Here is a 25673-nt window from a genome sequence, read left to right as displayed (position 1 = left end):
TGGGCTGGTTTAATGCCAATGGGCCACACGTTAGCTCGGCCTGGAGATATCAATAATATCATATTATAACCTTAGATTAGAGGATAGAGCATTCTATATTCGGTTTAGAAAAAATATTCCATAAATTCTAAAAAAAGTTAAGTAACATATGTATATATAAAATATTATTTATATGTATAATAATCAAATTTATGTTAAATATACTAAAATTTTAATAATATTGATAGTTTCTTCTGTTAAAGGAACATATGTCATATTTCTTCTGGCCCAAAATAAGAGGCAGTAATTGTTGACGAGCAACCTCCTCTCTCTCTTTTTTTTTTTCAATTTATTATCTTAGAATACTCTTAGCACATTAGGTTCAGCTGATCAAAATATCTGTTTGAAACGATTAAGAAACAATTTAAATGCATTATTTTAGTAATATTTCACTTATATAGCACTATTTATCGGGTCAAAGTAGTCAAGCCTTATACTATAAATTCTATATTTTACACTTTAAATTCCATATATTCATACTGTAATTTTTAAATTTTATTATGTATTTTTCAGTGCTCACTTTATAATGAGAACTAGAAGGAAAATGGTTCATTGTCCGCTTTGATTCTGGAAAAAAAAAACATTTGTTTAACAACGTTATTGTTCTGTTGAAATTAAGCCTAAGCAAAACAACTTGTTAACACATGAAAAATAATTTATTAGCAAACCTTTGATATAGATGTTTTTCACGATCTATGGCTGAATAATAAACTAGAATAAATCTCCTAAAATCAATTCTAATTTAAAATTTAAAATTTAACTTATATACATAAACATGAAGGGTTAATTAACATAACGTCATTTTAATGAAAACAGAGTTACTAGTATATAACTAAAACAATAATAAAAAAAGAATGAACCCGCCGCCTCCCATCGGCGTCCAGCCGTCGGACTCCCGTCTCGTCTCCTCCGTGTTCGCCCGCCGCCTGCGCCGATCTCCCGCGAGCAGAAGGGGCGCCGTCGTCCTGCTGTTTCCCCGCCGCATCCTCACCGGTGAGCCTCCATCCATCCGTTATGCAGCCACATTTTCTTTCTCACCTCTCTATGCACGCACTTCGTCCTGGAATTTGCACGAACCCTAGGTTCTCTTCAGGATTTGGAAGTTTTTCTCTTACATTTCGTTAGCCTTAATACTGATAGCGTATTCTTCTGTTCCCAGAAAGTTTGGGGTTTCAACTGAACCCCCTATGTCCCACGTTGAATCCGCCCCTGGTGCAGATGATCTGGCCCCAGTACTTGAAAATCTCATCGTATCCTTTGCCCCTTTATTGTTTAATTAATATCAGTATACTTCCCTTTATTACTTGATATCGAACAAACGATGATATGCCTGATGGATTAGTTGATTCATTGTTTCTGGGTACACAGTGTGAGTGTTTGCTAGTAAGGAGATTTCTTATGTTGCCTTAACGACGAATCTTAGGCATCATGGGATGATTCTACATGTTCTGGCGTATCGCACTGCATGCTACACAAGTCAATTTTACAGGATGCTTTTAAATACTCACATTTAGATACAACCAATTGCTTGGGGCCATTTCTTACTTTTGGTGCGAAGGTACTTGTTGCCATTCCAAATAGAGTTTTTATTCATCATAAGCGCCATTCCGAATAGGTGCACCTGTTTCAGGCTGGCTCATGGTGTGTGAGGCATCTCCTGTGGTCTGTTGAATCGATTGACGAATCTGAAGTTGCCCAAGAGGAAGAGCACTCCAGATTATTTCCTGAGGTCAAGGCCTTTGAGTATCTCTATTTCTTGAGCAGAACTGTTTGTATTTCATTGCGATACATGTATTATCAATAATAGCAAAAAGAATATTTTAGACATTAGTATATTCAGTGCAGGCCTATGCATTTTAAGCTTGAAGTTAACAATACTTTTCTCAATCGTTACATGTTTACCAGTTCATTATTATTCTATACTTAATTGTAGCGTCGCTACATCATGTATTCATTTCTGTAACTGTGATTCTCTGTAGAATATTCTAATACAATTCCAACTTATTTGACTGCAGATAATTGCACTGACCTTAGATATATCTGCCAATCTCCTTCCCGTTGCATCTAAATGCATTGCCAAAGATACAGTGCATGCTGTTGGCGATTTTATTTTGGAGCTACTAACCCTGACAGAAAGCTCAATACTTGACAACAAGGTAACAGTTCCTATTCTCACAATGGTAATATCATCTGGCTTAACTGATACATTACCTTCTGGTTTGACCTGCATGACTTTTATGATCATGTTACTTGATTTATGTCCTATAAGAAAGATTTATATGTTACCTTGCATATCTATCCTCCATCTCCTGAAATTAACTTAACAATAAAAATCTAAAAGGGGAATGCCAGTGTAAATATATTACCTCCATGACACTACAGTAATGCCTTGTCTATTTCAAATTACGTGCAAGTTCTTTTTGCTCCTAAAGGGATGCTTTTGTTAAAAATACTGGAAACCCATTATTTAAGTGAAAGTGCTTCCTACCCTAATACATAGATTTGTCAGACTAAAATTGATTTATGATTTTTATATGACTTTGATAATATGAGATGGCAGCGCTCTTTTCAAATAACTAGAATGTTAATATTGATTTATGATTTTTATCTGACTTTGATCATATAAGATGGCAGTGCTCTTTTCAAATCACTAGAATGTTAATATTGCAGAAATGATCTCATAGTATACGCTCTCTGTTTGATATCTGTTGACAGAAACTCGGATCTACAGGACATGTTGCTAAGGCTGCACCTGTTTTTCTAGATGAAACAATTAAACTGTGCAGAGGGTGCTTTGAGGCTGCAAAATCAGATCAGTGCATAATGAGCATGCCTAAAGAAGAGATAATTGTGGAACACAAAGAGCCAGATCTTGTTAGCAACGTGGCCCAGATTACAGCATGCACTATTCAATCCTTGTGTAAAATAGGAACCTATGCAGCATCCAGTGGTGGGAGCCAGGTGATTTTACTGAATATATCATGGAAGGGCATAATTTCCTTACTACAGCTTGGTAAAGGAACGATAGAAGGAAAAGTGAATGTAAGAGAGATCATTTTAATTCCTATCTCCATTGCCATTGAATCTCTGAGGATTGCTACTGAGACATGGTGTGTGCCATTACAAGAAGTCCTTGGTACCACTGAAGCTAGAAGGGCATTCTTACCAATCAAATATTTCCTAATGAACGCCGTAAGGATTTGTTCAATATATCCATCCGAAGCAATGGCAATATACAAGAACATAATTAGGTGTGCACTGGTGATTTCATACTCAAGCATTCTATTCTGCAGAAATCCCCAGTTGAAAGCAGCAAGTGAATTAGTTTTTGAGTTACTGGAGCCTAGTTCCTTTCTTCTGCTAGACACACTTATGAAGTCACCAGAAGTAAGTCCAGAGTCCAAATGCCAGCTTGTGGAGTACTTGTTAGAAAAGGTAGAAACTAATAATCCAGAGAACACAGGACAAGTTGATCATAGAATGAATTTTGCTTCATTGGGTTGCATTTTTTCTGTGGATTCTGATGGTGATAATATAAACAGGGCACTTTTACCTGCTGAATTTACTGTCTTTTTGCACCTCCTCAATGCTTCCCCATGGTTGACAGAAGAGGTGGTCATTGAATTATGTAAGAAGCTACATCCGCTTCTAAATATCTTAATATTAGAAGATGTTTACTCATACGTCCTTGGCTGCCAAATTCCTGCCCTAAGTGGTGCTGAAGATGCTCCTGGAGTTGTCTGGCAACCTATATATACTTCTCTTATACAAGCCTTGAAGACTTTTATGATTGCTGCTTCTGCTTCAAGTGCTGCTTGGAGTGACTTTGAAGTCTTCTTACTTGAGAACCTTTTCCATCCCCATTTCCTTTGCTTGGGAATTCTAACAGAGCTATGGTGTTTCTTCGTGCATTATGCTGAAACTGAAGCTTCGACCTATTTGATCAATCAGCTACTTATTCTGTTAAAGACTCTAGCATCACCGGATGAAGTTTTTGCACCTCTCAGTTCTCTGAGGAAGCTTGCACGTGCATTGTGTACCATCTTGAGCTATGCATCGCCTGCGACCATTGATCAAATTTATACCTGTGCGCTGAATGATAACTCTTACGAGTCATCAATCCTGTACTTAGCACTATTGATGGAAGGATTTCCTTTTGAGTCATTATCTGTTGGTACAAAGGAACTTGCTTTGAAGACACTGTTCACTGCATTTGCTGGGTATCTACAGAAACAGAACTATTTGAATAATCATGGAGAAATTGACTTGCCAACTTCTTCTAGCTCGGGTGTAGTAGGGCTTCCTGTACATGCTCTAGCCTCTGCGTTGCAGAGTTGGTAAGTCCCTTATCCATTACTATTATTCAATCTGATGCTAGAATACTGCTTTTATTTATTAAAACTCACAGAATGTTGCTTTTGCACACAATCTTTTATGCAGTGAAATAAAGGACACAATTACTGTAAATGAAAAAAGTATTGCTACTATATTCAAGATCGCAATCTCTCTCATTAATATGTATAGAACTTCACCTGATGGCAGTAAGAACCTCCTTGTCCAGCACATCAGTTCCATATTAGTTATTATTACACACATGAGGCATCTTTGTGCGTTCAGTGAGCTGGAAAAGTTAACTTTGGAGCTGCACACACTGTTCATGTCTGGTCCTGATAATTCAATTGCAGCAATCTCTCAATGCAAACCATCAATGGCTTCATTTATGGCAATTCTTGGTCATTTGAACACTACTGAAGATGACGCTAACATACTTTGTTCTGCAATGTGGGATCTATTCCATTTCTTGCTGAGGGAGCGCCATTGGGCACTCATTCACCTTGTAGTGGGCTCCTTTGGGTACTTTGCTGCTCGCACATCTTTTGCACAACTCTGGAAATTTGTTCCTGAAGATGCCGCCCTTTCCTATAACACTAGCACGGGGGTGGACATAGATGAAAACGGGTTTATGTTGGAATTAAAAGCCTTCCTTGAAAAAGAGGTAGCCTTGAAAGATGACAAATGGTCCGAGGAGCAAATGTGTTATCTAGTTTCAGAGGGGAAGATGCTGAAGAAACTGGTTGAATCATGCCTTGAAATTCCACTAGCTCCAGAGCCTGAGAAAATTTTGATTACCAATGATGTGAGGAAAACAAGGAAGAGGAAGATGCCGGATGGAATTTGTGAAGGAATGACGCTTGTACAGAACGGTCTCAAGATCATGCGGGGCGCTCTCAGTGAAACAGACTTGGGGGAGCTGAAGGACAGGTTTGCTATACACTTGTCGCGCCTTGAGGACGCAGTTTCTCACATTGCTAGTTTCTCTGATAATATCTGAAAAATTCACTGTAAATGTACAGCCATGATGATTCAGATGCTATGCCAATTCAGTTTCTGCCAAGTGTAGAAGCAAAAGCCGTTGTGATTGAGGACACTAATATGCTATGCATGAGCATGACTGAAGCCCAACTAGTACTGCATGATAGTTTATGTTGCAAGAAGAAAATGCATATGGAAGTAACCTTTCTTTCCAAATGGATTACCACGTCATTTCAGTATTTTACTGCCTAAATAAAAGGTAATCCCAGTAGAGGACGCAGACACACTTCATTGCACGGAAGCAAACAACCCAAGGACGTGACAGCTGCAGCAAAAATCATGGATGGTCGAGCACTTCATCCAGCTAGTACGCGAGATGGACAGTGATCCTGAGCAGCGTCTCGGCGCCGTCGGTGACGTGCTGCCCGGAGGCGATCAGCGGCCGCACCTCGGCGAAGCCGCCGGCGCCCTTGAACTTGCCGGTGCCGCCGGTGATGGACAGCCGGCACAGGGCGGAGCCCACCTTGTAGACACCGAAGAAGTTGAGCGTGTCGCCGTACTCGCCGCCCTCCATCATCGCCGTGAACGCCATCATCTGCGCCGACCCGTCGGCGGCGCTCGCCACGTAGACGCCCTGCGCGCGGCCGAGCGGCTGCGCGCCGAGGTCCGGCCCGCTCGTGAGGACGTCGTCGATGACGGTGATGGTGCCGAACCCGAGGCTGAGCCCGTCGGGGCCGACCTGCACCTGCGCCGAGCCGCCGCCCTTCGCTGGCTGCGCGAAGCCGGCGCCGGCGAGGCCGGTGTCCAGCGGGATGCCGTTGTTGCCGTTGTAGGTGGGGATGGCGCCGTTGGAGTTGGGGATCGGCACGCCGTTCTTGGGCGTCGCGAAGCCGATGGGCCGCGCGAAGGGGACCTGCCCGTTGTAGATGTTGCCGAGCAACCCGGTGATGGGCCGCGCCGTCGGGCTCGAGCCGCCGAGGATGTCGTGAATGTACAGCTCCAGGGGCTCGTGTACGCCGCCGGCGCCGGACTGTGGGTTGGTCGCGGAGACGGCGGCGCCTGTCGTCGCCGCGGAGGGCATCTGCGCGTGGGTGGCGGGAATGTGGAGCGTGGCGATGGCAAGAACGAAGAGAGGAACGGCTGGCAATGCGAAGCTAAACATTTTTTTGGCTAGCGCGCGCACTCTCCTTACTTTGTTCGAGCTCAACGGCTTAACTTTCCTGTGTGTTGGTGATCAAACAAATGGCGAGACGAGTTTATATATCAAATGTTTGTGTGCAATTTCTAAACACGAACAAGTGAAGCAGTTGTTTTCGCACCTGAAGCACCTGGAGCGAAGGGTGAAGCGGTTCGGCTTTGATCCACCAGAACCAATACAGGCAATAAGTGAATGAGAAGACGAGGGAAAGAAAAAAAAAAAGCTGTGGCTTGTGATTAGCACGAAATTCAGGGAAAGACAGCTGCATCTGCCTGCTGGCCACAACCACAATCTTACATCAAATCCTCTACACATAAGGTTCTAATTAGGGTATACAACAAGATAGATCCTAACACTCAAGTTGTTAGGTTTCAACGTTCATGAGTACATGACAACAATATATACAACGGCACATAAACATATGACCTCGCACATAGAAGGAAAAAAAAAAAGGGAAAACAAAGACAGGAAGGAGCTCATGCGTCAAAGTCTCTCAAGTTGCTGATCTCTGTGGCAATGTCTCGAACGCAGAAACAGTGTTCGTAAACTTCATGCGATGAAGAGGCGCCCCACTTGGCTTGATAGCACATGCAATCTTGTCCTCGAGGGGGCAGCGAGCTCTCAACATGGAGAAGACATGGTTATTCAGCCTCCTAGCTTTCCTCATCGCTTCAAGGATACCTTCGAAACCCTATTCATGCACATCACGAATGGTCGTAAACCAGAAAAAAAGTACAATATTACGAATATCTTTTAGGACTTGGGAGTAACTTCAGATCAGGAACAGCAGAATATGATCTCACCTGCAAGAAATTAGGGCTTCTGTTCCTGTCTGAGGATTGATAGAGTGAAGCTGTTGCATTTTCTACTTCTGCCACGTTGAGAAATTGGCAAGAGAAATCGAAAAGCTCAAAATGTTGTTGTTGTCCCAGTAAATACATGATTGTACATCCAGCCCAAGCTACAGAATCACCCAGCATTTCTTGTCTCCTCGAAGGATTGATGCTCTCTTCCAAATAGCTCTAAAAGAAAAAAGAAGCAAAACTATTTAGTACTCCTATATTTTAATCGATGATGTCATTAACTTTTTACACACATTTGATCATTCATCTTTTTTAAAAACTTTATGCAAACTTACAAAAATATAAGTTATAATTAAAATATATTTAATAAATTCAATCACAACAAAATAAATGATAATTATGTGATTTGTTTAATTAGAGGAATAGTCAAACTTGTGTTAAAAAGTCAATGACGCCATCTATTAAAATACGAAGGGAGTACCATACAAAGGATAGACCAATCAAATGAATGCCGGGGGCATAAAGAAGAACATCAATAGCTCTCAAGTTCCACTTCCATGGCAAACAAAGACCAGTTTACTGAATAAGTGTATTGTAGTGTCACCCCAAACAAAAGGAATAAAATTCTTGTAGTTTGTCAGAACTTTGAAGCAGGTTCAGATTCTAGATTGATTTATTATTGTTTTAGGGAAAACAGTAGAAAAATAACATAAGGTTCATCTTTGTCCTTATTCCCTAAGACGAGGGAAACAGGTAAAAGTAAAACAGGATGTTGACCACATGCCACTTTAATCGTGAAGCTTTTTCAGTTTATCCTTTTGAGGGGTAAATAATTGGAACGGAAAAAGTCTGTAAATGATGGATGACACAGATATACTGTAACGGATTTTTGATGATGAAGTCTACTTACATACTGAAGACCGCTAAAAACACGATAGAAGTCCTTCGATGTGGTGATGTCAATAAACCCTGTCTTTGGAGTTGCACTCCATTTGCTGTAATGCCTATCCAGTGCAGCACTCGTGAAAGCAAGGGCATACTCCAGCACACTCCCAGAGTTTAGGTTTGATTTGTAGAGTAGACCTGTAGAAATGTTCCATTTATCAAAATTATTAGAAGGGACTAGCCGGAGGGGATCGGCTGAGAGCCCAGTTTATTGAGGGACTTCAGTTTTTTTTCGTTTCTTTTGTTAGCTGCCTAGCTGCCTTCTTGGCTGTACTTTTACAGCTTCTGGCGGTTTTAGCCGGTTTGCTCTTTCTGTAAATTCTCTTCTTAATGAAATTGGGTGACCGTTCCTGGGTCTTCCCCACAAAAAAAAAAAAATTAGAAGGGACTAGATGAATGTGCAGAGAACAGTGGAATTTCAACCAAATCTTAGTGTTCAACAATGATTAGGATGATATGTCACCCGTATTGAACCCATCCAAGCAAAGCCTAACTGGTTTAGATAACACATCATCATTTCTACATTGAGATGGCCATTTCTTACCAAACCTACTTTTATTTTCCCTTTTCTGGCAGTTAAAAAATTCAACACAAAAATATCGTATGAAAATATGATTCAATAAATGGGCTCTGCACTTACTGGCAGCTTCAGCTTGCTTTGCCATGACTAGAAACGAAGATGGATTTGGGCATGCAGGACTTGATGCAACTGCATTGGTGGCGCCACTTAACAATGTGGTAAATGGAGTATTATCAGAGTATGCATGCTTCACTTGCCCATCATTTCCTGGAATCAAACCCAGCCATGGAGCAGACTGCATGAACTGTGTTGTGTCTATTTGCCTCTGGAAAAATGAGCATGTATGTCAGTGAGGGAAAAAAAAAAAACTTGACCAAACATGCATGCCAGTAAGAGAACAAGAGTACTTCATAACAAGGACTTTCATTGTGTAAAGGCAAAACAGACGGACCAGTAATTTATAATGTTTACAGATTGAACAACATAACAGTGAGCAGATTGGGAGAAAAACATAATATGGGAGACAGTTCCAGCAGCATTATATGATTAGGAGGTGAGTAGACAGTAGACACAAACTTGTCCTGGTGAAACTTTCAGAGATAGTTTATGATGCAAGGCCCTCATAAAATACAAATGACTCAGAAATAATATGGCTTCTCTACTTCATATCCTAGGTGCAAGGACTAAGGGATGTTCAGCTCCCCTCAGTGATTGTACTGCAAGACTGTTTTAATATCTATTATAAAAATAAGCTTACATACAACGGCCCAAAGTAGGACAGCAGGCCACCGTTTTGACTATCAAAGAAACTAAAATTTGCGTAAAAACATATATGCTCACCAAAACAATGTCCAGAAGGCTCATCCAATACAAAGCACTCCCAATTTCCTTGAGATCATGAAGAACTTCAGTTTTCACGTCTGATTTTGCTTCCCAAGTTAATATTTCATGAATTATCTTCTGACAACCTATGACAAGCGCAAGCTGCAGTTAGTGTTAAGTCGGGCAGTTTATGATATTTAATGTGGTACATGCCTACATGATGACTATAAAGGAGCCTACGAAAAACTATGACGTCCAAAGAAATTGAGATCATCCAATTCTTAAGAAAACATTACTTACTTTTCATAGCTACTCTAAAACCACTTTAGGAATTACATCTGGCAATACACCAAACTACCAGCAACTATTTATCCTTTAAAGTATGATATAATAATAGAATTACCAATACATCACCTAACACAAAACTTATAAAAATCACTTGCCCTAGTGAAATGAACTTAAAGAATGGAATGCAGGAATTTGGTAGGAACACTGTTGGAACCATACAGATTCCAGAAAAATTCCCACATTCCTAAAAGACCTAGAATTAATTGAAGAATTGTAGAATAATTGAGAATAGCAATATCTGGGCTAAATAGATGTATTATGGACTGCTATTCGTCAATGCTATGTCATACTTCAATTGAACTTGAGTACTCCTGCAATGCTAGATGGTCTCTTCAGATATACTATGCTTTGCCTTTTATTCTGGACAGGTATTTAATGGCCCAAAAGGAAACATAACACACACTGTAATTCAAAAACATGATTGCCACCAGACACCAACATGTTTACCTGCTATACCACCATCAAATGAAAGAAGTCCAATAGATTTTGGCAGTGCTTCTTGCAGTGCAGTTATTTTTGGCACCATAGCTGTTATCTGAAAAGGAAGGGCAAATACTTAGGTACTAGTAGTAAACTTCAGCCGTGAAGCTTAACAAGAGTTTTGGCAGTGTTTTTGTTACAAGAGATACAGCCGTCAAGCTTTAAAAACTTGCTCTTCCACTAAACATAAATTCTGGGTTATCGGTTAGTGTCCCTTCATGTGCACAGTAGCTTAGACAACTCACCTTGCTTGATATATGATCCAATAAAGCACGGATAATACCAGGTAATGATCTGGAACCAAGAAGCTTAACAACTGCAAACATATGAGGAATCCCAAAAAAGTCATGGTACAAACCAGCAATGCCCTGGTATGCCATGGTCAACTCCTACAAAGAAAATGAGAATGTGAAATATTGAAATACTAGAGATCAAGATACATTGTATAGTTTGTTGGCAGGTAAAAGTAAATGAAAAGGAAACATCATAATGTATGTGACGCAATATCGGAGACATCTTACAATCAATTTATAATGCACTGATGTTCAAGCATGATTCTCAGATCTCATCTCCAAATAATCTGAAAACCTTTTTCTACTGACAGCAGTTGCTCATTATTCAATGATGGCATCATTAATGATGTATTAAAGAAACACTCAACCGGCTGGGAAAAGACCACCACACAGCTTTGCACTGAGAAGAAACCTTACCCAAAGCCAAGCCACGAAAGGCCATGAACCCTACCCCTTTGACACAATGATCCCCCCAACCCCCAAAAAAATGGTTCGGGCTACCTCTGCCCTGTACATGAGGGCCCACCCACATAGGTGGTTTCTTAACACGTCTTTAACCAAGGGGCCAGTGAGCAACCTTTTTTCTAAACCAACTCAGAAAATTCGCTGCCAAGGGGAATCGAACCCAGGAGCTGTTAGGTGCTACTACAGTGCTGCAGCCACTAGGCTATAGACCTGTTCGCATAATGCTGTATTATATAACTTTTATTCTTTTAACTTTAAAAAATGAACTGTATACACAGCTTGAAAATTTTCAACTACATCAGCACTTCAAATTTTACAAGCAAAAACAGAATACTAAAAATGGCAAGCAGCAAATATAACAAAAGAACTTACATGTGATCCACAAAAGAAATAGGCCTTCCCAGTAGAGGCACTTGATCTCTGAGAAGAGTGATGGGCTCCTTTTAATGATCGAACAAAGCGTTGTGTGGTATTACATAGGATAAAATTGGGCAAGAAATCTGTCTGCATCTCATTCCATATCTGTGGTAGCCAGGAAATTCATTATATTAGGGTAATTGTCATCTGGATGCATATGAAACTTTTGCATGAATAAACACAAAGATAGCGGATGCAATCATCATTCATAAAGTCCTACAAACAAGACTATCACCACCAACTCCTTTGTTTTAAGCATTAGGAATAAGTACATGACACCAATAGACAATAGTACACCACAGAGGTATAAGAAACAACAATTTTGAACAACTACCATTCCATCAATAACTGGTTTTATTTCTTGCTGACCAATGGAAATGCAAAAGCTAATACAAGAAGCAGATTACAAACCATTACCAGGCAGGCATGGTCCAAATAATAGCATATAGCAGAATTTTTTGCATAAATTAGATACCAAAAATAAGAATATATGTATAATGGTAGGGTTTAGGGGCCCAAACCTGCGAAGAGATACGACTAGAATAAGAAACCAGTGACAGGTTCTCTTGCATCTCACTAAGCATAAGAGAGTAGGAATCCAACTCAAGAAATTTTGATATCGACTGATGTGTTAGCTCCAAAATATCCAACAGTTGTTGCAGTTCCTAATTTGAGAAGACAAAGAAGAAAGGTTGATCAACCAGAACCAGCATGTAAAATGCCTAACAAAATAGAGCAGAGTAACTAAAAAGGTCTAAATGAAAACAGAACAATCTTACCACTACACCGCATAGATCTCCACTTTCAAAGCGCTCCAGTAGGAAATCAATATTTTCCCGAAACAGCTTGTTCATTCTCTGGGTAATCAGGCTTCTTAGGTCAATTGTCCTCCCAAGGACCTGATATGAAAAATAAAATGCTCACGAATAATGCAAAACAGTAAACCTCAAATGAATATCTTAATAGTTTTAAAGCAGGCAAGCATGGTGAGCTTGAAATCAAACAATTCTTCCACCCTCAACTCAAGGGATGGACCAAGGAACAAAAGATTGAATACTGATTTAGAAGCTGGAGACAATGTTAAAAGGAGTAACTGCAAGGTACCTTAGACTTCAGTAATAGTTTAGGTGCTGAAAGCAAAGCTACAAAAAGGTAGTTATAAATTACTCCCTCCGTCCTAAAATGTAACCATTTCTAGAGCTCACGGGGATTAATAAAGTAGTTGAGAATGATTGGAGGAAGGTTGTGATCGGTGGAGAAGAGAATGTAGATGGAAAATTTAAATAGAAAATGGTTATGATTGGTTGAGATGAGGAGGTAGGTGAAGAAACAGCTTCATTTTGGGACAAATGGTGGGTGGTAGAAATAGCTTCATTGTGGGACGGAGGGAGTATAAGATAACTTAAGACCAAAGTTTGACGTACTGCAGGTTGGAATGGAAAATGAGTGGATCTAAAAGAAATGTATGACACAAATAAAAGCGCCATTGACATTAGTATCCTTACAGTATGTGCAATATCTATTGCATGGCTCTTGTTTCACATCTATCTATTTCATGGCTGGGTACCACTTGCCAAGCACAATTTGGAAACAGAAATACCTCATCATGGCTCTCAACATATAGAATAGTAAAGCAACAATGCAATTTGATATTAAGAAGTATATAGCATCCTAATATCTTGGAATTATCTCCTGTCTTGTAAAAAAAGTCTTGGAATTGTGGTATATGACACATCAAACACAGGAGCAGTTGAACTCCTGATCAACAAATACTGAAGGTCTCAACATAAACCATATTCATGGACTTACCATTACTCTTTTTAACTTGAATATTGCGTCAAACCGCAGAGGTTTCACGAAGTACTTCTCACCATCATCACATAAATACGTAAATGAACTATCGAGAAGAGTACTGCATACAGGGAAAAGGAAATAGGTGAGCAGAACAAGGAATCCAACATCAACCGATTTGCTATTCGCATTTGTTGGTTAACATGCAGACAATTTCCAATATTAAAACAGACTAAACTGAAAAAGAAAAGGCAGATACCTTGCTGCACAGCTCTTGTAATATGTAAAGATGATCTCATTAAGCTTTTCAACAAGAAGATCAAAGGAAAGATCGACCTAAAAGTCAGAGCAGAAGTAATACCAGTAAGATATTTAATGCAAAACAAAAGATTAATTGCAATGCCACAAGTATTTCCAGCCAAAACAACACATAAGCTGCAGATCTCCTACGTATTCGGAAAAAAAAAACACATAAGCTTTGCCTAAGGGCCCTGACCCAGCATGGTTCTTCCATTTCAAAATATAAGGCATATTTTATTTTGTTAGGACAGGGCTTTGACTAAAGATTAATCTATCAATATATCACTTATATGTGTCACAAAAGTATAGTCCTAAGAAAGTACTTTCCAATATGAATCTGATAACATCAATTTTAAGTCATGAAAATTATATCCAAATAGAGTAATTGTTGGTCAAACTCTTGTCCTAATGAATAAAAAATGCGCTCTATATTTTGAAATGGAGGGAGTACCACACAGACCACCATAAAGAGCCGACACATGGATTGAATTAATCTGTCCTAGACATTACATTGATAGTGCACACAATCATGCATACATATCTTCTATAATTATCGAGAGTAAAATTACTGAAAAAACAACTCTTCATACCTATTAATTGTAACATATCTTTCGGAAAATTACACAACTACAGAAGCAATTGAAAATAACAACAGAATATAAACCATATAGCCAAGTGCAGCAAACTTCATTGTAAAAAAGAATGAAGAATACATTTATAGAATGAGAATGTTAATTTATCGAACAGAAGGAAGAGTATTAATAAGGAAAGAGTGTAATGGAAACTTTTGTATTAAAATTCAAAACACTACAAAAATGGTAATTGCTTACCTCAGCTTCAATTTCGTCATAAAGAAATCTCTGTTTGAGACAAGTTAATGCATGCTGAGCAGAGTCATTGTAAAGGTCAAATGGTATCAAAACACTTTCAAGAAGACCAGCATCCTGTGTCTCGGTGACATACTCAACCAGCATCCAGGGGAGTGAACATTCAATTGGAAACTGTCAGCAAGACACGAGTTAATATTAGCAGCACAAAACAACAGCCTGCCTCCACAAAGTTATCTTATGGTGATTTGTATAGCTGCAATAGCAAGATGTACAGCATTGAGTACGTGAAGCAAGAAGAAAATTGATTTGTGAACTTAATTTCATTCAAACACTGCTCGCTAGCTAAATGCACTGTTTAGTAGTATGTCCTGTCAGTTGAGACTCCCACTAGTATCACTCTAAAAAGGCAAACTAGAACACGTAAGCACAAATTGCTGACCTGGATAACACGGGAGGATTCCAGGTAAAACTCTCGGAACCAAAGAAATCCAAGATCAGTTAAAGTACCAATTGTCGCTGCATGTACCCCAAATATTAGCAGTTAAGTTAGAGTATCCAATGAAACACGGTAAATATGACCTCCTAAAAGTTACATTGGCACTTTTCAAGCACTAAAAATGTTATACTAAAGTGAGCATATTTTCCTAAGAACACGGTATGATAATTTAAGTATCACCAAGCATTAAAAGTGTACAGCAGAAACCATATCCACATGATAATAACAGTTTGATACAGCATAAAGCCAACGCACCTGTATAATCCAAAATATGCAAGAAAAAACTGAGCTTATAAAAAAATGTCTCTAGCTGTTTCAGATCTTCCACAGGTATTCCAGAGCCACTATTGCCAAATAGTCCTCCAGGTTTTCTCAGATTACCACCAGATACAAGCTCACAGATGAGAAATTGCAAACAATGAATCTAAACATATCGGAAAAAGGAAACAAAAGTTAAAAACGAGGAGCAGGGTCAACAAAAGATTATAGCTAGAGCACATAAGGGCAACTAAAGTTGCAGTATGACGTAAAATTAGGAAATAGAAGAGTTCAATGGAGAATTTGACAATCTGTTACACTCATGGCTTATCATCAAAATTTGCTCCACATAATTATTAAACTGAATTGCTTTTATGCTAGAAATACAAAGGAGTAAAGAGGACAGCCTTTTCATGTAGAACATCAATGGTACAAAAAAACAGACCAATTTTCTAAAATCCAAGTAATATTGATGAGATAGTAAACCCCTTTCGTTACTGTAGAACATACAGCTAGTAAAGCAAAGCTTTCACATGATAAAGTAATAGTAAAACCTGTGCAGCTGTTGGTGCAACTGGCCTTGGATAAAATGTGTTTTGTCTCATTTCCTCTGTTTCTTGATGTAATGAGTGCTGCTCTGAATCAGCCTTGCTAGTGTTGGCCATCCAATCTGCGGAGAGGGTTCGCATATCAGAGAGAATCCTGAAAGAAAAACAAAGGAAAATAGACAAACTCAAATTTAAGTTCCCAAATGAATTCTCAAATTCAGGAAGAATTAGCCTCATACGTAAATAAATATAAATGGAAAATACAGCATTGACATAATTAACTATGCTATGCCAAGAATAAATAAAACATAGAGCAAGACCTATTGGAGCCTAGTGGAACTGCTAGAGGAAATTTACAAAATCATGTTAAAACAAGGATGTTCGGGACAGAACAAGTAACCTAGAAAGGTCCTTCTTCTTCCGAAATGTTGTACGGAGCATAGTATCTAGTTTATCCTGTACAAAATCTTGGACCTCCATATGTATTGTTTCCCATAATGCTTCAGACACTAAGGTGTCACAGCGTTGCATCATCAATCCAATACTTTTTATGTAACCAATTAATTCAAGAAGAGCCCTCCGTTCTTCTGCAGTGTAGTTCCAGCGTACTACCTGCATGCAAGTGTCAAATATCTATAATCAATCAATATGTCAAATGACCATAATCAATAAATTTTGAATTTTAAACACTAAAAAGTGTACATCAAAACAGAGAGGACAAAAACATAAAAAAATAAAATTCCACCAGTGGTCAAAGGAAAAGAACTAATTTGCTGGCATTTCATGGCAGAGTTTACATGGGCCACTACGCAATGCAAGTATGCAACATGTAGGCACATTATCCTATTCAGGGAAGAAGAGCTGTAGAATATGCTCAGTAAGATTCAGGCCAATGGAAATCATTTAGAATATGCTCAGTAATTATTAAAAACTTAAAAATAGATTTATTTGATTTTTTAACGATTTCTATATAGAATTTTTTTTGCACAAAGCGCGTCATTTAGCCTTTTGAAAAATGTGCCAATGGAAATCAAGGAGCAATTAAGCTTAAAAAGCTGAAAAGAATGATGCCTCAATCAATTAGTTTCAGGCCAATGAATCAACAGTAAAGGTCTCTTCATGTGCCCACATATATCAAGTTCAATTAGTGTATACAAGCCAAATCAGGGTGTTGTAGTTAATTTATCGTGTAACAGGAAAATAGATTACCAAGAAACTTGGTGAACCCATCCGTTGGAGATTAATGATCATGCATGTGGAAATATTCAAACTAATGTTACCAACATAGTAAAGGATCATAGAAATTGTAAATTTCCAATCATCGTATCAATGACACTTGAGGATTCAAATGTACCTTAGAATTGTGTGACCTAAATTCAATGGAATTAAGCAACAGAACAACAGAGCATTTATGAATAATACATAAGAGGATTACAAATAAACTCAAGTGAATCACTATCTTTTTTTTGTTAAGCTTTCATACGGGCACACACACAAAATAAATTGTAATTTACATAGAAATAGCATTGGTACCATCGCCATTCCAGGTAAAGAAAGAAATACCAGAACACAACTTTCAGTAAACAAGGTACAACCAATTTCAAAAGCAAGGAAATGGAGTAGAAAAAAGTAATTGATGCCGCAAACACTGCTTGCAAAGAAAAAAGACCTTTTCATAGTCAAAAAATGTTGTCGACCCATGCTGAGAATCTGAAGGTGGTTCTTTACAAGGGCGCGAAAATTTCCAGGCACACTGCTCCCATATCCTGCCAGTCCATCGGCTAAGAAGCTGGAAACCTTCAACAACAATATCATACATGTTCCCCTTAATATCCCTAGACCAGTCATTATCCGCACCATCTGATGACTTCAATATTATCATCTGAAAGCACATTGTAATTATCATTGCCAACACATATCACAGAATACAAGAAAAAATCGTAATTATCTCAAAATTAATTGGAAAATTAAGTGTAACCTCTTTTGCATTTTTTTAATAGAAATCCACAGTAATGATATATCACAAATATATGTTCTGAGTCAATTTAAAGCAGAGTTCAGTTGGCATAAATACAGGAGACAGTGTTTTGAAGCGGTTACTATCAAGGACAGTGCTAAATGGTAATGGTAATTCATTGTAATGCTAAATGGTAATGATTTCACGGTTAACATATAGGAAAGAGCTACTAAATTACTGGAATGAAAACTTTACATGCTAACCCAAAAATGATAATAACTTCATTTCCACCTGGTTCATTGCAGAGGCAAAACGTATAGAAAAGTCATCATGCTCCGCTCTGATAGTTCCCATGTGGTTCAAAATCAAGTAATGCCTCTGATAGGTGGTTTAGTTAAGGAATTTCAAGCATAACATAACTTAGCATACATAAATTTAGGTCACTTTGCACATTATTTATCACCAAACAAAGTTTAGTTTTATTTTTGGCACTTCTTAGATCATGGAATTCTTGGATAATAGACACCTCTATTTAGGTACAAATAAAAATTGTAGTTTCTATAAAAAAAAACATGTTCAAAGGACACATAAAAGGATATTCTTGTAGCTCTCGAGGGGGGATTTCATGAGGAGATGGAAGAGTAAGAAGACGGGTTTGACTGGAAAAATTTTGGAAATATGATGATAGCTCCTTCAAAATTGCAGCAGGAGAGAGATGCAGATCTGGAAATGCTGGAATAACTGGATCATTCTGGCAAAATTAAATAACAAAAACATTAAGCCAAATGGTAAGCATAGCTCAAATAGTACACTTAAATATTCACTTAATGCAAATAGACAAGTAGATTACATAGATAGCCTGGTAGTCAAACCTTAAAGATATTGAGAAGACGGTTGATCTTGATTCTCTTATAGAGTGACTCACTCTCTTTCTCCGACGAAGTTGCTAAAACAACCAAAACTGGGAGAACACGAAGTAGAATATGGCGCTCAGGAAAAAGAAGAGCAAAGTCCAACTCCAATGACTCCACACAAAATACTATAAGAACCTGCAGAATGTCCTCAACACTATTCTTTAAGTCAAGGAAATCAAAGAAAATATCCATAGTAGGCAAGAACAAATAAACTTTCCAGTGTGGTGCATGCAGAATCAATAATACATACATCTATATTATAAGTGACTCTTGATGAATTATCGAGACCATTCAAATGCAAGTTCACAATCTACAATTGTGCTGTACATAGGAATCAACAGAAGATGATTCAAGTAAATAAACTTTCGATAGCATTTTTCAAGTGTAGAACTATATCCCTACAATACTCACAAGAAATTGACATTTTCTTTAGTCAATTCCTATAAAGTAGCTTATACTTTGTCCTGCTGTCCTGCAGCTCGAGAACGCAGTTGCTATGGGCAGCAAAGATCCTTGTGGTAGATATATTTATTTTGAGAACATTATTTTTCTACTTCTTATGAAAGGAATATCTAGATATGATTCGTATACAATGTTTGCAACCACCAGGTATTCTTCATTTATAAAAGAAGCGGGATACGTATTTGTCCGAAACATCTCAGCATGCAAATTCAACAAGATGGCCCATCTGGTGCTCAAAAAAATCTGCAAGTGCCAACAAGAGATCAGGTCAAATACAGATAGGAAACTCGTTGGTTAGGAAAGAGATAAGATTTGTTAGGAAACTAGTGATAGAGATCGAATGGATTATTAGAGAATAGTTTCTTAGGGGTCAAGTCAGTCCTCCCTATATATAAAGGGACCCCATCTACTCCTGTTATTAAGCAACCCATGAATCTATAAGGTTAGTCCATTAACAATCGTAGCCTCTCTAGCACAACTGGAAGAAGCCCTGCCGGCTAGTAGAAGGTGAGCGCCCTATCAGCCTGGACCCTTCCCCTAACCAAATCCATAACACCAAGATAACAAAATGTTGTAAGAAACAAGACATGAAAAACCAGCAACCTGAAGATCATCCAGCTCTTCTCTCATAGTATCAGTATCCTGCCACTGGGTGCTTACTTGAGTAAATGTTCTGCATGAAGAAAATGAGAATATAAGCACTAATGAATTGTTGGAGAATCTACAGGGGTAAGGACTGAAAAACAACACGATGTACTTTAAAAACCATAAATCATAATAAATAATTTATTGTTAAGTAAAATATTAAACACCCCTAAGTCATCATTATAGCCACTCTAATAAAATAATCCTATCTATAAAGATAACTTTATTTGTTGGTCTTGCTCACAAATGTTGAATGATGAAAAAATCAACTATAATCGAAAAAAAATATTGTGACAATCTCATTTCTGACATTGTGCGAGAAGAGCTCTGGGAACTAAATTTAATATGACCATGTACCTCTTGTACCATGAAAAATCATTAGGTATACTTGCTTTTGCATTCTTAAGATGATCGAGCTGCACAAGGACATCGAGCAACTTCAGCATAGACCTGGATTGAAACAAAATGAGAACATGAAGTTAACATCATACAGCAAATTATTACTGACTGCTGAGTTTGAACATAGAAGTTGTGATCTTAACAATGATACTCCGAAAAATAGATAATATACAATGAAATAAGTTAGCTTGGCAGCTCTATATCCCCTCTACAGGCATGCAAGTTTCACATGAAAGAGATTGATTCTTTAATAAGTCAGAAGTACTGGGCCAGTAACTTAGTACAATAAACAAGCATAAGGCAAGAAAAGGTAAGCAATGATCACTAAGGAAAATGGACGTACCAAAAATGAGTTATTGTGGGTCCATTAACCAGTCTTTCAGGCCTAGAAAATCTCTGCATATCAGCTGCCAACTGTACAAGATAACACGTGTAAAAACATGCAACAGGTGCTATAATATTTCTGATTCTGAAGGCCTAAACCACTCAGAAGGTAATAACCTATCATGGGGCTACAATAAAAATTTCAAAGATCAAAATATCTGTGTGCGAATAGATCTGATAGCATTTCAGGAGAGTAACAGCCCCCCTAAAAGGATGAAACTAGTTCCAGCTAGTTATATAGGAAAAGAAGAATTCAAGTTGGGTCTGTGTCAGCTCAAAAACCCCAAAAATGGGCAAGAATGGAACAATCACCCAAAAATGATACTAACTCCATCCAAAATTTGAACTAGAAGGGAGCACCTATTTTGGGACGGACAGAGTAATATATTTATGCCTTCAGCTAAATTTTCTGGCTAATTTGTTATTTCTTTAGAAAAAGATCACAGCCTGTTCGTTTGACAACTCAGGTGCTGACTGCATTTAACTTAACTGTACAACAAGACAAATATAACTAATTCACTATGACATGCATAGCTACTTCCAAATGAATTACATTCTCTCTGTTTGCAAAACCTTTCTGTATTTATGTAGCCAGTTTTGATTGCCATTTCTGTGTAAATATGTGTTTCCCACTTCACATGGTACTTTTCAAGTTCACATTACACAGCTGTATATAGCCCAACTTAATTGGTAGTTAAGTCTAAAGATGCCATGACACATCACCACGTGCAGACATGATCGTCATGTGGATCAATTGGGAACATTTTACTCCCTTCGCTTCAAAATGTAAGGTGTTTTAATTGTCACAAGTCAAACTTCTTCAAGTTTGACCAAGTTTATAAAAACACGTAGCAACATCTACAACATGAAATTGATTTCATTAAATCCACCATATAACACATTTGTTTGATGTTGGAACTGTTATATTTTTCTATAAACTTGATCAAACTTAAAGATTGACTTGGGACATAACCAAAACACCTCGCATGTTGAAACAGAGGGAATAGCTCAGATTTCAAGGAAGTTTCAAAAGTCTTTGGATAGGATGTACTCATTTACTATTTATTGTTTTTCTTGTTTTTGTATGAGTGTGTTTTGGTTGTGTGCACATTCGTGGTGCAGAGGCCGGGAGTGTTCTCAGAACAAATGTATCCTTGATATAATTGACTGAGATCAATAAAGCTTCCATCATGTAAAAAAGTTACTATTTATTGCTAGCATATAAGAAATACAACTGCCTAACCATAAAGAAATTGAAATCACTTATGGAAGCAGATATGAGATAACCTATAGAAGAGACAGGTATCGTGATCTAATTGAACAAGGCAGAGGTACTACCTTAGAAGCAGCAGATGCTTGCCACCTCTGGATTTCACGCAGGCGGCTCATCTCCAAGTCAAGAACTTGATATGTTTCAAGGTACAAGTCTGCTTGGTTATGCTTCATTGAATCAGGCAGCTGCATTCAAAGGTTCTACAGCATATGATATTCAAGATCACTGTGGGGAATTATGTGCTTCATGGTGTAGAATTTGCGCATCACTTGGAGAATTATGTATGATAAGATTCATTTAACATTAACATTAGAGAAAAGGAACTCAAAACTAAGTAAATCAACTCTATAACAGAAAGAGAGAATATTTTAGTTCCAAAGTTCACAAATATGATGCTTCAGCAAACTAATCAACTCAAACAGAACTACCTAATAAAGGATATGATTAAATCAGCATAGACTGCACCCAGATCAGGATTAACACAGAGAAGGTGGGAAAATGATTAGTTGTAGTTGGATTATAGCAAACTACCTTAACAGATCAAAGAAGACTGATACTGTGAGATAGAATAATGACAAAAAAAATGTTGAAAAACAAGGTCCTCTTCATTGTTACCAATAGTAGATCTCCAAATGACTTGCAAAATGTCAAATGCTTTAGAATTATGACTTGGATGGCAATCAAATGAATGTACATAATTAGATGAAGCTAACCTGAGGTAGTGCTTTAACACAGCTACGGTATGTGTACAGCAAAGAAGCCATTTCTTTTCCCTCTTGAATCAGAGTGTTCTGCAGTATGTTGTTCATCCAGAGAAACAATAGAAGACAGAATGTGATCGCCTTCCATTTAAATCCACGTAAAAAGGATTGAAAAGCAACAGGAATCCACAATGTCACTAATGAAATATAGGATCACGAACCAGCTGGTTGATCCCTTTCGTGTCTTCTCCTAGCGACAGGCGATAAGCAGCAACATCACTGTATTCTAAAAATTGAAGTGCAAACCTCAGATGACAAAAACAACTGTCAGAAGTCAATATTAATCAAATACTGAAGCTATTGTTTCGCTAGTATTGTTATTTCACAACAGCAGCAAAACAAGGAAAATAAATCAAGAATTCAATAGCATGTTAGATCTTTCCAACTTTTCATGGTGTTGCCATCAGGCACCAGCAAAACTATTTTGAGAAAAATGTAATTAATGGCGACAATGACATGAAAGACATCATCATGCTGCATACCAATAGGACTATTAGTTGCGTATCTTTCACTTGATAATAGCACAGCCAAGCCCTGCACATCTGGTTGCTCGTCCTGAAATTTAAAATACAACCAGGTTAATACGAAAATCGGGATCAAGCAGAAAGGGATTAAAATGTGGTGACCAAACTATAACAAATTGGATTGCTACATACAGCACACAACCTAAGGTCATTCTCAGTGGGAGTTTCATTCTCATTAAATAGGGTGTCATGTCAACATGTTTTGTGATGTGGCATAGAATTAATGAAATGATAGATGAAATGGATTTCATCTAGATGAAACCATATGTATATTGTTACCTATGTAGCTTATCTCTTGTATGTATTGCCTATGAAATGACAGATGAAACTTATGCATTGTATGAACTGTTTCAATCATCAACTAAAAGCCATGTTGCTTATGTGGCACTCTTGGAAACATAAAAATGAAACCTTCCACTAGGAATGGCTTAAGTATGTTTCTTGTAAGGATAAAAGGCTTGATCAAACTATACAAAAAGGCGAGCATGGTTATATCCAGTCCACAATAGTTCCAAAGAAAACATAACTATAACTTCTCCATAAAATTCAAGGTAATGAATCCTAAGTCACTGTAACTTCTCCATAAAATTCAAGGTAATGAATCCTAAGTCTAGATATAATCCTACTCGTTCAAATTCAGAACAGGGAATTCTAGTAGGTATGATTGACAATGAGCTTATCGGGACCACCATACATCCTTCTACATTTAAACACACAGTGCATTTGAAGCAAATTATCCCCGTTCATCATTTCAAACTAGGTGTGAAGCTAACCAGATCTAGCAAAATTTAGAGTGTACCTACCACAGCAGAGCACCACTGATCAGCGCGACAGCGCCTAGTCCGGTGTCAGGACGATTGAAATTAAATTAGGGACGTCTAAGATCACACAATGTACAGGTCTATACTCCTTCAGAGATTTAAACTGGAACAAGAATCAAGTAAAAACTGGACGTCATTAGTGTCATTACCCTACAATTCAGGCGAACGACCAGCGGGCAAACCTCTAGAACTCAAATTGTACTTGCAACGAAGCCAAACCGACAACCAAAACCCTAGATTCACACTTCTACCGGGGTTTTAAACTCTGGGAGCACGAGCACGAGCATGCAAACGAACGAACACCCACTACTAACACTGCCCACGCCAATTCGCAACGCCATTCGAGCACCGCGAGAACAGCGAGTCCCCCCGACAGCTCGGAGGAGGCGCGCGAGCCCCGCATTCCGCGTAGCGTCACCGAGGCCGAGCAGATCGGGCTGGCCTGAATTTGGGAACCGGGAGGAGCAGCGAGCGAGGGAGGGAGGGAGAGCAGGGAGCGTGGAGCTACCTCAAGGGAGAAGGTGGAGAGGGCGGCGATGGCCTCCTCGACGGGGATGGCCATCCTCGCCGTCGCCCCGCCACGCGGAGGAGGAGGAGGAGGAGGCGGCGAGCTGCCCGCCGGGCGGTTGGGAGCGGGAGCGAGGTTGGCGGTGGCGGTGGTGGTGGTGGTGGAGACGAGGGACGAGTTCGTGCGCCCACCTACTCGTAGCAGCGGCGCAGTACCACGGTCTCGTGACCGTGAGTTGTGACAAGGCCGTGGGGACGGACGGTGGGGGCAAGTGGAGCGGTGAAGAAGACGTGAAGTGCACTCGAAGTAACAAACGGTGAAAGTGGACGGCGTTACTGAATGATGGGTTTCTCTCCCTCTTCCCTGGACGTGAGTGGGCCGATTTATTGGGCCTAGTTTGTACCGGCCCAATAGCAAGTTAACCAGTACTGGGCCTAGTTTCCATGGATCCAAATGTGAATCTTATTATTCTGGGCCGGTTTGTAAGGTCCAGTTAGACCTGTCACCTGTGGTACGGCCTGCAAGCTTGAGATCAGGATGCAAGATTGTTGGTTGAGGTAATGAATCCTTTTGTACCGTAGGTACACGAGGCATTGTTGATTGTTATTGAAGATGAAGGTGATGGGTATTCATGATTCGATGTTATTCCCATCATGGCGCATCGTCCTTTTATATGGTGACAAAACCAATCATGTAGACATGTGCCACTTTCATTCAGACGTAAATGCCCATAACTTCAGTATTGAGACTTCATACTTGACACTTATGATTATTTCGTAAGTAATGGTCCTCTCAGCCTATCTACGCCTACTATCACTGATAATTCACTATCGGATCACTTGAGTCTTCAATTCACTAGGGGGGATTGTTTGCCTTATTCCGGGATAAAGACAAACAATATATTTACATACGAAAAATAATTTATGATAAAAACTTCATATATGTTTTCTTAGCGATGTAAAGTCAATGCTAAAAACAAACTAAGATAAAAAAAAAACTTTAAAATCTACTCCAGATTAAAGGTTAAAAATTTAATTTTTAACTTATAAGCATAAGCATAAATGAAAAGATACACCCTCCTCTTTTAGCTTTCGGTTTAGATTATAACCCAAATTTTAAATTTTAACTTTAAATTTGATGTTGATTTTGAGTTTTTTCA

General features: G+C 38.6%; 3 protein-coding genes across 3 annotated transcripts; 1 reads left to right on the top strand and 2 right to left on the bottom strand.

Annotated features, from left to right (window-relative positions):
• The first annotated feature begins 900 nt into the window (after positions 1-900).
• On the top strand, positions 901-5386 carry LOC102707106. The gene is made up of 7 exons (XM_015835284.2): positions 901-1032; positions 1199-1289; positions 1463-1597; positions 1670-1768; positions 2055-2195; positions 2755-4376; positions 4480-5386. The coding sequence occupies exons 2-7, from the start codon at positions 1227-1229 to the stop codon at positions 5369-5371; spliced, it is 2952 nt and encodes a 983-aa protein (XP_015690770.1). The 5' UTR covers positions 901-1032; positions 1199-1226; the 3' UTR covers positions 5372-5386.
• Positions 5387-5694: 308 nt separating this feature from the next.
• LOC102706829 (dirigent protein 16) lies at positions 5695-6639 on the bottom strand. Its single transcript, XM_040522377.1, has one exon. It carries the CDS (start codon positions 6512-6514, stop codon positions 5717-5719), a length of 798 nt encoding a protein of 265 aa, XP_040378311.1. The 5' UTR covers positions 6515-6639; the 3' UTR covers positions 5695-5716.
• Positions 6640-6753: 114 nt separating this feature from the next.
• LOC102700599 (protein PIR) lies at positions 6754-24741 on the bottom strand. The gene is made up of 30 exons (XM_006649325.3): positions 24515-24741; positions 23144-23216; positions 22823-22887; positions 22614-22691; positions 21966-22085; positions 20587-20657; positions 20202-20294; positions 19803-19872; positions 19378-19442; positions 18696-18891; positions 18423-18574; positions 18115-18208; positions 17536-17748; positions 16267-16478; positions 15873-16020; positions 15316-15484; positions 15004-15080; positions 14565-14735; positions 13694-13770; positions 13453-13555; positions 12423-12542; positions 12165-12308; positions 11599-11748; positions 10714-10857; positions 10436-10523; positions 9659-9786; positions 8939-9143; positions 8264-8436; positions 7354-7572; positions 6754-7241 (listed from the first exon to the last, which is right to left on the bottom strand). Exons 1-30 carry the CDS (start codon positions 24566-24568, stop codon positions 7044-7046), a joined length of 3870 nt encoding a protein of 1289 aa, XP_006649388.1. The 5' UTR covers positions 24569-24741; the 3' UTR covers positions 6754-7043.
• Positions 24742-25673: the final 932 nt, after the last annotated feature.

This window comes from Oryza brachyantha, chromosome 3 (genome assembly GCF_000231095.2).
Source record: "Oryza brachyantha chromosome 3, ObraRS2, whole genome shotgun sequence".
NCBI classification, from domain to species: domain Eukaryota; kingdom Viridiplantae; phylum Streptophyta; class Magnoliopsida; order Poales; family Poaceae; genus Oryza; species Oryza brachyantha.
Note: the sequence above shows the minus strand (reverse complement) of the source record. Positions and strands in the feature narration are given on the sequence as shown.

What these genes read in the sequence shown, in the direction of transcription:
- LOC102700599 (XM_006649325.3), bottom strand. Translation starts at nt 24,568, where the DNA reads ATGGCCATCCCCGTCGAGGAGGCCATCGCCGCCCTCTCCACCTTCTCC. An exon ending in AAGCATCTGCTGCTTCTAAG is followed by an intron (nt 20,658 to 21,965) that starts GTAGTACCTCTG and finishes TATCTTGTACAG; the next exon opens with TTGGCAGCTGATATGCAGAG. An exon ending in GCCTTCTGGACATTGTTTTG is followed by an intron (nt 9,144 to 9,658) that starts GTGAGCATATAT and finishes TCATTTTTCCAG; the next exon opens with AGGCAAATAGACACAACACA.
- LOC102706829 (XM_040522377.1), bottom strand. Translation starts at nt 6,514, where the DNA reads ATGTTTAGCTTCGCATTGCCAGCCGTTCCTCTCTTCGTTCTTGCCATC.
- LOC102707106 (XM_015835284.2), top strand. Translation starts at nt 1,227, where the DNA reads ATGTCCCACGTTGAATCCGCCCCTGGTGCAGATGATCTGGCCCCAGTA. An exon ending in GCTCAATACTTGACAACAAG is followed by an intron (nt 2,196 to 2,754) that starts GTAACAGTTCCT and finishes ATCTGTTGACAG; the next exon opens with AAACTCGGATCTACAGGACA. An exon ending in GCCTCTGCGTTGCAGAGTTG is followed by an intron (nt 4,377 to 4,479) that starts GTAAGTCCCTTA and finishes TCTTTTATGCAG; the next exon opens with TGAAATAAAGGACACAATTA.